At 34.3% G+C, this 12,341-nt stretch overlaps 3 protein-coding genes across 9 annotated transcripts in view; 1 reads left to right on the top strand and 2 right to left on the bottom strand.

Moving 5' to 3' along the window:
* Positions 1-1,215, bottom strand: part of NSUN3 (NOP2/Sun RNA methyltransferase 3) — a 57,528-nt gene extending 56,313 nt beyond the window's left edge. For 2 of the 3 annotated variants that reach the window (XM_043448639.1, XM_043448640.1), the window contains exons 1-2: positions 1,064-1,212; positions 153-262 (exon numbers count right to left, since the gene is read on the bottom strand). In XM_043448639.1, coding sequence (XP_043304574.1) covers positions 153-262; positions 1,064-1,078 — 125 coding nt within the window. In that variant the 5' untranslated portion in view covers positions 1,079-1,212. Of the gene's footprint in view, positions 1-152; positions 263-1,063 lie in introns of all 3 variants that reach the window. The other variant, XM_043448641.1, reaches the window with a different exon arrangement.
* A 19-nt stretch (positions 1,216-1,234) lies between these two features.
* Positions 1,235-12,341, top strand: part of STX19 (syntaxin 19) — a 46,002-nt gene continuing 34,895 nt past the window's right edge. The window contains exon 1 of the mRNA XM_043448642.1: positions 1,235-1,295. The gene's annotated coding sequence lies outside the window, so the exon portion shown is untranslated. The remainder of the gene's footprint in view (positions 1,296-12,341) is intronic.
* Positions 7,699-12,341, bottom strand: part of ARL13B (ADP ribosylation factor like GTPase 13B) — an 81,066-nt gene continuing 76,423 nt past the window's right edge. For all 5 annotated transcript variants that reach the window (XM_043448635.1, XM_043448634.1, XM_043448637.1 and 2 more), the window contains one exon: positions 7,699-8,545. In XM_043448635.1, coding sequence (XP_043304570.1) covers positions 8,469-8,545 — 77 coding nt within the window. In that variant the 3' untranslated portion in view covers positions 7,699-8,468. The remainder of the gene's footprint in view (positions 8,546-12,341) is intronic.

Raw genomic sequence — 12,341 nt, 5'->3', positions numbered from 1 at the left:
GATTCAAGCTATTTCCTCCTCTTTCTTCTCTTCTGAAGCTACAGCAAGAAATGGTAGCCAGGTTTAAACTCTTTTATCTTCACAGTACCCCTATCCCAGAAGGGTTTGTTTATTGTTCTTTCATAAAGCATCAAAAGATGAATTATACTAACCTTACTGTATTCCATGCATCTCCAAGTTCTTTGGAATACTGCTTTTCAAAATGATCCAATACAACTTTGCAAATCTGTTTTGCAAGCTTCCTCTCTGGTTTTGCTTTCAGCTATGATGATAAGAAAAATTTGCTGACACACTCTATTACAAATGTATTGAATTTCAACATTACTAGCACAGTCTTTCTTCTTAAGATAACACCTTTTTCTCCCCCCTCATAATTACCAGTTAAGATAGGAGCTATACCTCACACGTAATAAAACTATATTATCATATGCTATCTACTTATAAAAAACGTTTCTCCAAATGATTGCTCAAATGTAAGGCAAAAGGTGAAGTGGAATTGTGGTGCTAACATATCAATGTGTGTCAAAAGAACAAAATTAATCTAAATAAGCCACTCTAGATGTTAACATCAGGGGAACTCAGGAAAAAGCACGTGGGGAGTCTGTATTAGCAATATTTTGTAAAATTATTCCAAAATAAAGTGCATTTAGAAGAAAAGTTAGTTTCCTATGGAAACTTCGCTGCAGCTTTATCTCATTTACTCATCCAAAGAGTTTATCGAAGGCCAATTATCTAACAGACATTCTTCTAATCTCCCAGCATAACACGGGGACAAGGGCAGTTTCAGCCTTCCAAGATCCTGCATTCCGCTCAAAGTTGAAAGGATATTAAAGCCTGCAGGCTACAGTGCAGACCGCTTACTTGCGGCGGAGGTGAGTCTTGGGAGAAAACAGAGAACGCTCAAGAGCAAGCGTCAAAACACTGAGCATTATTCTAGGGCTTTGGGCTGAAGCTAAAGAAAGCCGGAGATCACCAAGTTGCCCGCATCCCAGCCACCTCCCTCGCAACGTCATCGGTCGGTAATGCTTCTGGCTCAGGCACGCGGCTGGGTCCCAGCCCTCACCAAGGTCAACACCATCCCGTCAGGAGAGATCAAACAAGAAATCAATTCCACCGGGTACCTAAAGCTTGCAGGGAACCAAATGAACAACCCGTCTTCCGATTTTCGCCGGAATTCTCTCCCATCCCTCACGTTTCCGGTTCAACTTCTCGCGAGATTCTGCTTTACCCGAGTTATGAAATCTCGCCTATTAAAAGATCCAGGTCCCGCGAGGCTTTCCCTGGTTGCTCAGAAGGTAAAGACTCCGCCTGCGGTGCGGAATGCCTGGGTTCAATCCCTGGATCGGGAGGATCCCCTGGAAAAGGGGATGGCAACCCACTCCAGTAATCTTGCCTGGTGAATTCCATGGACAGAGAAGCCTGGCAGGCTATAGTCCATGGGGTCACAAAGAGTCGGACACGACGTGTCCCGCGAGGGGCAAGAGCAAAGTTACTTCAATAGGTGGGTGGAGGAGGCAGTGCCTACCTACTCCGGGGGCGTGGCCGGAGCCCTGGGCGGAGCCTTGGGCGGAGGATCTTCAGAAACCACGCCTCTTCTGAAAAATTTCTTTCTGCCCTGTATTTGAAGTTCAGAAAAAGAATGGAAGTGTTTGTCACTGTTGTGCAATCGCTCAATCGTGTCTGACGCTGCGACCCCATGGACTGCAGCTCTCCAGGATTCCCTGTCCATCACAACTCCAGTTTACTCAAACTCATGTCCATTGAGTCTGTGATGCCATCCAACCATCTCTCCCTCTGCTGTCCCCTTCTTCTGCTACTTTTAATCTTTTCCAGAATCAGGTGTCTTTTCTAATAAGTCAGCTTGTTGTATGATCGTTGCTTTAAGATGTTCTCAGAGGCGAAGATAGTTACTGCTAATATACCAAATCTGAAGATTCCCATTAGCCCAGATATTCAGGACTCAAGATAAAAGGACGGATATGATGAAAAAAAATTGTCACGCGTTTCTTAGAGATGGCTCAGTGGAATAATCTCTCGGGGAGAGATAAAGGATTAAGTTGATTTAAATACACAGGTAAAACGTTTAGCATAGCGATTAAGAAACAGTTAACACCCAAATGTTAGCTGCTACTGTGTATTTTATTCACTATCTTGATCTTAGTGATTATAACCAAGGTCTGATACCAAATGCTGACTAACAAAATGACCTTACATTCTAACACCCTAAAAAATGAACCTCCTCACCCACTTTTACTAGGGGAAGTGTTACTGGTTCTCTGGAAAGGATCACACCCATTCTGATAGGAATAGCAATTTATTTGCTCTTTTAGTGTTACTCTTTAGTTGTTCCCTTGTAATTTCAATTAGCAATTTATCAGAGAAAGTGCTAAGGTAGTGCCTAATATTTAATGAGCATCATCATTTTGAGACCCTTGATGCTCAAAATATCAGTCTTAAGTATATAAGTGCAAATCTTAAGACCATGTAAAAAGATAAATTTCACCACCTCTATTGCGATTTGAAGCTTAATATATTTATTTAAACCAGTTATCCAATAATCTAAAAATGAATTTAGATTTGGTGTAAAAAAAAGTACAGTATTAAGGAGGTGATTAAATGCATTTTATTGAAAGTTTAAGAAAAAGTCATTAGTGTACCTTTAAGCCTCTAAGAGATTTCATAGTTTATTTTTTTCTGTACGTCTTACAAATGGTTGCATTTAATGAATCAATGTGGTAGTAGTATAATTGCAATGTAGACATATAAAAAACTTTTAAGAAGGTAGAAATCATATATACTATTTTTCTTTAAGGGAAAGGGGATATGTTATGCTTGGAAAGAGGTCATATTGTTTTGTAACTTCTTTAGCATAATTGTTTTCTGATTTTTATTGAAAAAAAAACTTTTAAGCCTATGAGAATGAAAATCATGCATAATGCCACTAGAGGTAATCTCTATTAACATTTTGGTGTGTTTCTCTAATTTTATGCATTTTCAAATTTGCTAAAAATATAAGATTGTACCCTGTTTTTATAAGCATTTTTTAATTAAAAATTCTTCATATACAGTACATAATTTCTAGAAGTTGCATAGTATTTGAAAGTATGTAGGTTAACATACTTACTATCTTATTGATATTTTTTTCATGATCTTTGCATGTCTGATAATCTTGTAATTTTCAATTATGTCCTTAGTCTGGTAGATCTTAAAATCTTATTACTATATTTCTGTTGTAAATTACCTACTCATATCCATTTATCAGGAGCTGTCTTAGTGCTATTTATATTTACCTTTATATTAGAGCTATTAACTATATCACATTTTCAAGTACTTTTGCAATTTTTCTTAAAATCATGATTTTAAACATGAAAATATTTTAAATTTGCAATTGTTTGTAACTGATTCCACTGCTTGGAAATTTCTTCTAACAGAGGGGAGCTGCTTTAGTTTCTTTCTCCCTTTTTTCTTTAGTTTGACCTTTCTCATTTGACCTGCTAGTCTATTAGAATCAGTATCAGCATCGTAAAAATATTAATGGATTTCCCTTACCTGACACCAAATAGCTACTGGAGAATAAACAAAGTTCTACACTTAGTTTTAAGAAGAGAAACTGTTAGAGGAAGACTTGTTTTTGCAAACATGAGATAAGAAGCTGACATGAGAGTAAGCTGACACAAACACCAGAAATTGTACTAAGGTTTTAAAATTGCTATTATTATGATAAAGACTGAAGCAGCTTAAGAATATAAGGACTTACTGCTATACAAGAAAATAATTTCTACATACCTATGCAATTTTATTGTGAGGTTATTTAAGAAGTGTTTCACAATAAACTATGAATTTTCATATTTATATAAAACACCTCTGACAGTACTTCATGTTTAGGTTTATTCATCAAAAAGGTAAAGACAGGGTTTGTAAGTGAAACAATCTGATATCAAGAGTGTTAGCTTCTTAAATTGAATGGCAGAAAAACACAACAGAGAAACTTACCATCAAAGCAAGAGAACATAGTTACAGGCGAGGCAATCTTGGACTTCACTTTAGTACTCAGCCGAGGCTCTCACTTTTTTAATAACAGCCCTCCAAAGTGGTGTCTACAAACTACAGCTGACAATAATCCTCTGGAGCTGGGAAGTGAATATAGTAACTGGTATTTAACTTTTTTTCTAATCTTTAAAAAAAGTTAGGAGGGCATTTATACAAAATACGGGAGAACATGTACATAATTAAGGGCTGAAACTTTTCCCCTGAAAATTCCTTATGTTGAAGCCCTAACTCTCCCCTCCCCTGCCCTCTCCCATCCATTATGTCAGAATGTGACTGTTTGGAAATAGGGCCTTTTCAGAAGTGTTTAAGTTAAAGGGAGTCCTTTAGGGTGGGTCCTAATCAAATTGATTGGGGTCCTTATAAAAGAGGAAATTTGGGCACTCTGAGCCACTAACAGCAAATGCACACGGAGAAAAGGCCATGTGAAGACAAAGGGAGGAGGCGGCCAGGTGAGCCAAGGAGAAAGGTTTCAGACAAGGTTGCCAACATGTTGATCTTGGACTTCCAGGCTTCAGAGCTATGAGAAAATAGATGTCTATTGTTTAAGTCACCCAGTCTGTGGTACTCTTTGTTCTGGCAGTCCTGGCAAACTAATACAGTAACTTTATATTTATTGTATACCAAAAGTGTTTACTGAAAAGGATGTATAAAATTTGGAGATCACTAGTTCATATACCCGGGACATAAGTTGTTTTCTCATCATCAGGCAAAAGGAATTCACAACTCCTGCTGTAACCTGACAAACGATTTTCTTCATATTTTCCGTTTACATAAACTCCCATTCAATAAAGAAAATTCATTTCTGATTTACTATTAAAAAAAAAAGACTTCTATTATGTTTCCACAAAGACAATGGATTATTACTATTTTGATAATTTAAAGCAGTTTTAATGTAAGCTTTGAAATATATGAATTTATTTTTTGGATATACTGGCATGTATTTCTTGATAAACTAGAGGGTATTAGCAGAATCTCAGCTGCAAAGTATACTTCAGTTAGAGAAAAATTTAAGTGGCAGAGCAAAAGATGACAAGATATATAACCTACAGCTTTATTTGCATAGGCAGTATCATTTTTTATAAGCTTTTGCCATCTGCAGGAATAGTATTTCTTTAATGGGAGAAACTGAATAATACAAAAAGCATAGCAAATAGAACCAAGTAGCAAATAAAATAAAATATTGCCATAGTAAAAGAATACTAAGTAAGAGAGCAGCCTCAAACGTAATGGCATATTCTAATGCTGAATGAGCCTCAACTATTCACAGGAAGTTTTACAAATTCAGTTCAGTTCAGTTGCTCAGTTGTGTCCAACTCCTTGCGACCCCATGGACTGCAGCATGCCAGGCTTCCCTGTCCATCACCAATTCGTGGAGCTTATTCAAACTCATGTCCATTGAGTCGGAGATCCAACCATCTCATCCTGTGTTGCCCCCTTCTCTTACTGCCTTCAATCATTCCCAGCATCAGGGTCTTTTCTAATGAGTCAGCTCTTCCCATTAGGTGGCCAAAATATTGCAGTTTCAGCTTCAACATCAGCCCTTCCAATGAACACCCAAGACTGATCTCCTTTAGGATGGACTGGTTGGATCTCCTTGCTGTTCAAGGGACTCTCAAGAGTCTTCTCCAACACCACAGTTCAAAAGCATCAATTCTTCGGCACTCAGCTTTCTTTATAGTCCAACTCTCACATCCACACATGACCACTGGAAAAACCATGGCTTTGATTGGATGGACCTCTGTTGGCAAAGTAATGTCTCTGCTTTTTAATGTGCTGTCTAGGTTTGTCATAGCTTTTCTCCCAAGGAGCAAGCATCTTTTAATTTCACGGCTGCGTGCAATGTTTACAAATTAGGTGAATTCTATTCTATAATTTGGCACTTAAAAAGCATTTAATTTTAAACCTGCAGAAAACATGGCATTTAATTTTTACAAAATTATGAATTTGCTTCCTCCATTATAAAAGACAAATTAAAAAACCTAGTTTGAAAAACTGAGGAAAACACAAACAATAGCTAAAATAGTTTAGCATTTTTCAACATTTTTTTCTACTGCTGTTTCTAGAAATAGTATAAAACACTATTTTATACTCATAGCGACGACCTACAAAATTGTATATATGTTATATATTTTACACATAAAAGGTATACAGAATTATCCTCCAAATAAGTGAAGTTGTATCTTTTGGATAATAGTTGTATCTCAAGAGACAGACCTTGAGTCATCTAGAATCGTAAGGCAATACGATGTTGTTTTTCAGCCTTTAATGTTTGTCTCACATATATAAAAATGTATGCAGAGAAAAAAGTTTTTAATGAAAAACAAAAAAAATATATTATTTTAATCTCTCAACTTAAAATGTCAACAATCATATTTTTAAAAATCCTTTATTACCAAAAAGAAATCATTTAAGTTTCTCAAATGAAAAACAAAACAACATAGTGATACAAGCTATTTTTATTGTGTGAAAATGTCATAATTCATAGTGATTAAGAATGAAAATGCAGCATATAACAAAATAGGCATTTTACTTGTTAAAAGCCATGTGGATTTACAAAACTAAAAATATTTTTAGAACGTGTTAAGAATACAAATTAATTTTTGAGATATATAAAATGTTCTATTTTACCATATATTTAATTTCAAAATCTTAAAAATGATCTTCATTTATTTTTATTAAATGAACTCAGTAATTACTGTACACTAATCACTGGTAGGATACAAAAATTTTAAAGATATATGTATTCTCAAACAAGATGAATAGTAAAAATGCAAAAGTATGAGTTCAGGTTTTAAAAAATGAACTAATGTAAATTTTACAAAAAGGAACCAAGAAGATATACAAGCCAGTTTTTTCTCTAAAAGCCAATATAAAATTTACATTCTGTCTTCTTGTGTTACTTTTCCTTACACTTCAGCCACCTATCAAATTTGGGTTGTTATGAATTTTGTATCTGAAGTAGAATGCTTTCTACTCAGTGCACTAGGTAAGTTCCATGTACAAAACTCAAAAAAACTGCATATGATGCTCAAAACGAAAATTTTTAAAGTAAATAATTGTATTAAACTGCCTTAGACATGCTTAATCGTGTTATTATCAGATATCAGTATATATATATCTGTTATCAGTATAAGTTGCCAAACTGACTTACCAGTTTTAACAAGGTGATTTCTGTTTAGAGTATTTTCACCTTGATGTATATGGATGCTTTTAATTAAACATTTTAATCTATTATTCAAAAAATATCTAAAAGTTTGTCTCAACGCCAGTTGGAAGACAGAACATATAAATGCCATTCTTCAGTGCAAGGGAAGTACTACTATTTTAAATTAATTATTTTGTAATTGTTTCTTTATAAATGTAACTTAAACCAACATTTATTCTTATTTTGTTAGTACCCAAGCATTTCCCACTTATAAAATAAAGTTTTGGACTATAGTAGCTTTCTTGGTCTTTCTGCCTTTAATTTCAAGACACAAAAGAGGTAGAATAACCTACAAGAGTTACTAAAACTTCTGACAGAACAAGGAGTGAGAAGGAGCACCTTGATTTCTGAAAAGATCTAATCTTTGAAAGAGGGGTTTACTGGGACTTTTAATAGTATCTCATAAAACATTTCTATTAACTTAAAAAGCATTTAAGTCAAAAGGAATTGCAAGTGTCTTTCATTTATTGGGAATGTCATCAAAGAAAACAAACAGCAACAAACATTCAAGTAATTAGTGCTTTCAAATAACAAAATTTGGTAAAATAAAAATCTGAGAATCTATTTTAAAAGTATCTTAAGGTCAAATTAAGATGTATACTTAAAGAACAATACTATTATAAAACATACTTCAAACCATATAAATATATCTCGTTTGTATAGTTCGTGTCTGTCAAGTAAATCAATTCCATTTTCCAGACACAGTTGAAACAAACCATCTATAGAAAAGTGCACAGTCAATATCATAGTAATTAAAATCCTTAAACAAAATTTCTAGAAAAATATAAAAAGTTAAAAATTGAGGTTATAAATTCCCAAGAATCCCCTTTCCATGCACATATATCTTACAAACATTTAAAATAAAGAAATAAAGACTATTAAATAGTAAAGGAAGTGTACAGAGTCCATTGGCTCTTTTTCTGAACAGGTTTTCCTTCAGGAATACACCCATGAGTGGGGATGTATAAACCAGAGTCAACACTAACTCTTGCTAACTTGTTCCAAACGCTCATCCCACTTGCTGGTCTTTTTTTTTTAAACCATGAAGACCATGGATAAGTAATTAATGATCAGAACAGTCAGGTCTTTGGCTCACTGATATTGTTATGGTTATCTTGCCCCAGTCATCGATGTTCAAGGTTTTCCTCTGTTGAGAAAGAAGGCCCTGCAGTTCATCTTGCTGATGTAAAGAGAGCACATCCATATGACCTGGTTATGAGATGACATCGTGAGCATCACTGTTAGGTCTCTGTCGCACAGCCACGGGAGGCAGTGGCTTTCCATAGAAATCTATGTAAAGAAGGTATACCAAAAATACGTAATTGTTATGGTAAATAAGATTTCTGACACAATTCATTTATTTCCAACCAACACCTTTAAAAGAGTAAGAAACTCTGACCTTGTAAGTGAAGCAATGCACAGGGCAGATTGGGGAAAAAAAACTCTGAATTGGAAAAAACTTGAATAAATTCAAAAAACAACCACTAGGGCAAATTTTTAACTCGAGGTTATAAATTAATCTCTACTGATTTAATATAAAGCTGCACCTAATATATATATTATTTCCAAGTAAGTGTTCACATCAGAACAAAACAAATAACAAACATCCAAAACTAAAGGAACCTGTTGACAAAGCCCTGATAAAGTCAGTGTTTGTACAATCCGTGTTCTTAGCCAGTGTTTATTACTTCTAAGAATTTGGTAAGAAAAGCTAATTATCTTAGTGTTCTGGTATTAGGAGTATTTTACAATGATACTTCAGTATAGTTCATTGATTTAGGGCATATTTGTCTTAATTTGTACTTCCTAATAGGTTCCTAACCCTTAATTATCATAAATTGGTTTATAAATTTTAATAGCATAAGGAAACTTCAGTTTTTCTAGCCTATGACCCAAAAATTATTCTAGAAGAAAAGCTGTTCAAGGTCACTTGAAATAAATATATTAAAAATGTATTAAGGGGCCCATTTCCAGTTCCGCTCGTGCCATCGTTCAGCTAAGCGGCTCCATCGTATTGCTGCCTCAGCATCCATTTTGTCTGGCCAAGTGGCCTAAGGGGGTCTTAAATAGATACTAGCACCTCATGCAAGAACATGCCCTAGAAAACAGCTTGCAAAATTAGATTAGTTGTAAATGTATATTGCAAACTCTAAGGCTGCCACTAACAAAAGTCTATGACAAAGGAGGCAAGAATGTATAGTGGAGAAAAGACAATACGTGGTATTGGGGAAACTGGAGAGTCATGTGCAAAATAATCAGACTGGATCACTTTCTCACACTGTATACAAACATAAACCTTAAATGACTAAACATAAAATCCAAAACCATAAAAATCCTATAAGAAAACATAGGCAGTACACACTTTGACATTGGTCTTAATATTTTTTAGGTGTGTCTCCTCAATCGAGAGAAACAAAGGAAAAGTCAAAAAGTGGGGCTATATCAAACTAAAAAGCTTTCACACAGCAAGGAAACTATCAACAAAAGAAGAGCCTACTGAATGGGAGGAGATACTTGCAAATAATACATCCAGTAAGGAGTTAATATCCAAACCACACAAAGAACTCATACAACTCAATATCCAAAAAAAAAATTTAAAAAGTGGGCTAGAAGATCTGAAAAGACTTTATTCCAAAGAAAACAGACAGATGGCCAACAGACACATGAAAAGACGTTCAACATCACTGATCATCAAGGAAATGCAAATCAAGGCCACAATGAGGTATCACCTCACACCTGTTGGAATAGCTATCATCAAAAACAACACAAATAACAAACACTGGCGAAGATGTGAAGAAAAGGAAACCTCATGCACTGTTGGTAGGAATGTAAACAGCACAGCAGCCGCCACTATGCAAAACTGTATGGAGATTCCTCTAAAAATTAAAAATAGAACTACCATACAATCCAGCAATTCTACTTCTGGGTATTTTCCCAAAGAAAACAAAAATACTAATTTAAAAAGATATATGCACCCCTATATTCATTACAGCATTATTCACAATAGCCAAGATATGGAAGCAAACTAAGTGCCCTTCAACAGAGGAATGGATAAAGTTGTGATACACACACACACACACAATAATTAAGCCATAAAAAACAAGGAACTCTTACTATTCTCGACAACATGGATGGACTTAGTATTATGCTAAGTGAAATAAGTCAAAGACAGACAAATAGTGTATAATTTTACTTATCTGTGAAATCTAAAAAACAAACAAAAAACAAAAGAACAAACAAAACAGCAACAGAGTCAGACAGAGAACAAACGGACGGTTGCTGGACAAAGGAGAGGGATGGCAAGGCAGCAGCTGGGGTGCAGGAATGAGTGAAATAGGTGAGGGAAATTAACAGGTACAAGTTTCCAGTTACAAAATAAATGAGTCACAGGGATGAAATGTACAGAGTGGGGAATACAGTCAGTAATAATCTTTGTATCTTTGGTGATTAAGGTGGTCAAGGTACAAACCTCCAGCTATAAAATAAGTACTAGGAATGTAATGTAAAACATTATTAATATAATTACATGATTAACACTGCTGTATGTTATATATGAAAGTTGTTAAAAGAATAAATCCTAAGAGTTCTCATCACAAGGAAAAAAATTTTTTTCTTTTTTTTTCCTTTTTAATCTGTATGAGATAATGCATTTCATTTACTAAATTTACTGTGGCAACCATTTCATGATGTATGTAAGTCAAAACATTACACTATACACTTTAAACTTATACAGTGCTTGCTTTAGATTAATTATATTTCAATAAAACTGGAAGGAAAAAATAAAAAATAAAATAATGAAATTGAATAAATTTCAATGAAGGAAAGAGTAACAGAAAATTACAATTAGGCAAATACCACAGTAAAAATTATTGCACACACAATCCAATGACAGATGCTAAAACAGAAGCTAAAGTTTGTGGAGAACAGAATATTTACATAATCTCAAAGTATCACTTCAGTGATATTTACTAATTACAAAGAAAATAGTAACATTTTACAATGTGGCAAATATCACCTTATTCAAATGATGAAGGTCAGCACCACCAATAATGAGACTTCCCAACATCATGTACACCCCACTTCATTTTGAGCATCAATCTGGTTCAACAACGAGAGGTGCTCTTGTGTCATCAGTATGCAGCCTCCACCAGCGTACCACAGACACTGCTATATTTGCCACAATTATGTCATTACTTAAAAAATTTTAAATAAACTGTATATTCTCTCCTTAAAAAAAACTAGAAAATGATTGTTCAAGCAACTATAAATTTAAAGCGAATACTAAGCTGCCATTATGCTCTAACAAATCTTAATATAACAATGTTAATAAAATGAATTAGAAGTATGGATTTCAAAGCTGAACAGACCTAACTTCAAATTCTGTGTCATTTATAGCTATGTGAGCTTGGGTGTAGGATTCTCACACACAAAACTGCCCATCTGACAAGGCTATTAGAAGAATTAAAATGAGATAATGTACTTAAAAGTGCTTATCAATATGCCAGGGACATAGTATACAGTTATTAATACTACTATTAATAAAATTATAAGGTACAATTATTTTGATAAATTTAAAGTATGCCTTTTCTAATTTCTTGCTTTCAAAATTAATGAGAATTTTGACACATCACAGAACTCATGATTAAACCAGAATGAATATTATGTTTTACTTCTAAAATTGAAAAGTACCCAAATCACATACACGTGACAAGAAGTATCAATTGCAGTTGATTCTGTATTATATCATTGCCAGAAAATTATATCATTTTATATGAAACAGATTTCTTATTGTTTTAACTGTAGGGGATATAAGTTGACCATACTGACCAACTGATATGACCAAATTAATTGATACCCATTTTAATAAAGGGCTTCAAACTTAACATACAAAATATCTTCATTCATATTTTAAGATTTGAAAATATTCTTTAGTTTTATACTTGGCATTTTTGGCCAACAGAATGTTTATTTCTCATAATGCGTAATGTTTATGAAGTATGGATTAAGAGTATTTACAAAGTGAATATAGATTCAGTTTTTAAGTGTATTCTCTGAATGCATGTCTTACATATTACCCAGAGTAAGG

The sequence above is a fragment of the Cervus canadensis genome, chromosome 27 (genome assembly GCF_019320065.1).
Source record: "Cervus canadensis isolate Bull #8, Minnesota chromosome 27, ASM1932006v1, whole genome shotgun sequence".
Classification (NCBI taxonomy): domain Eukaryota; kingdom Metazoa; phylum Chordata; class Mammalia; order Artiodactyla; family Cervidae; genus Cervus; species Cervus canadensis.
Note: the sequence above shows the minus strand (reverse complement) of the source record. Positions and strands in the feature narration are given on the sequence as shown.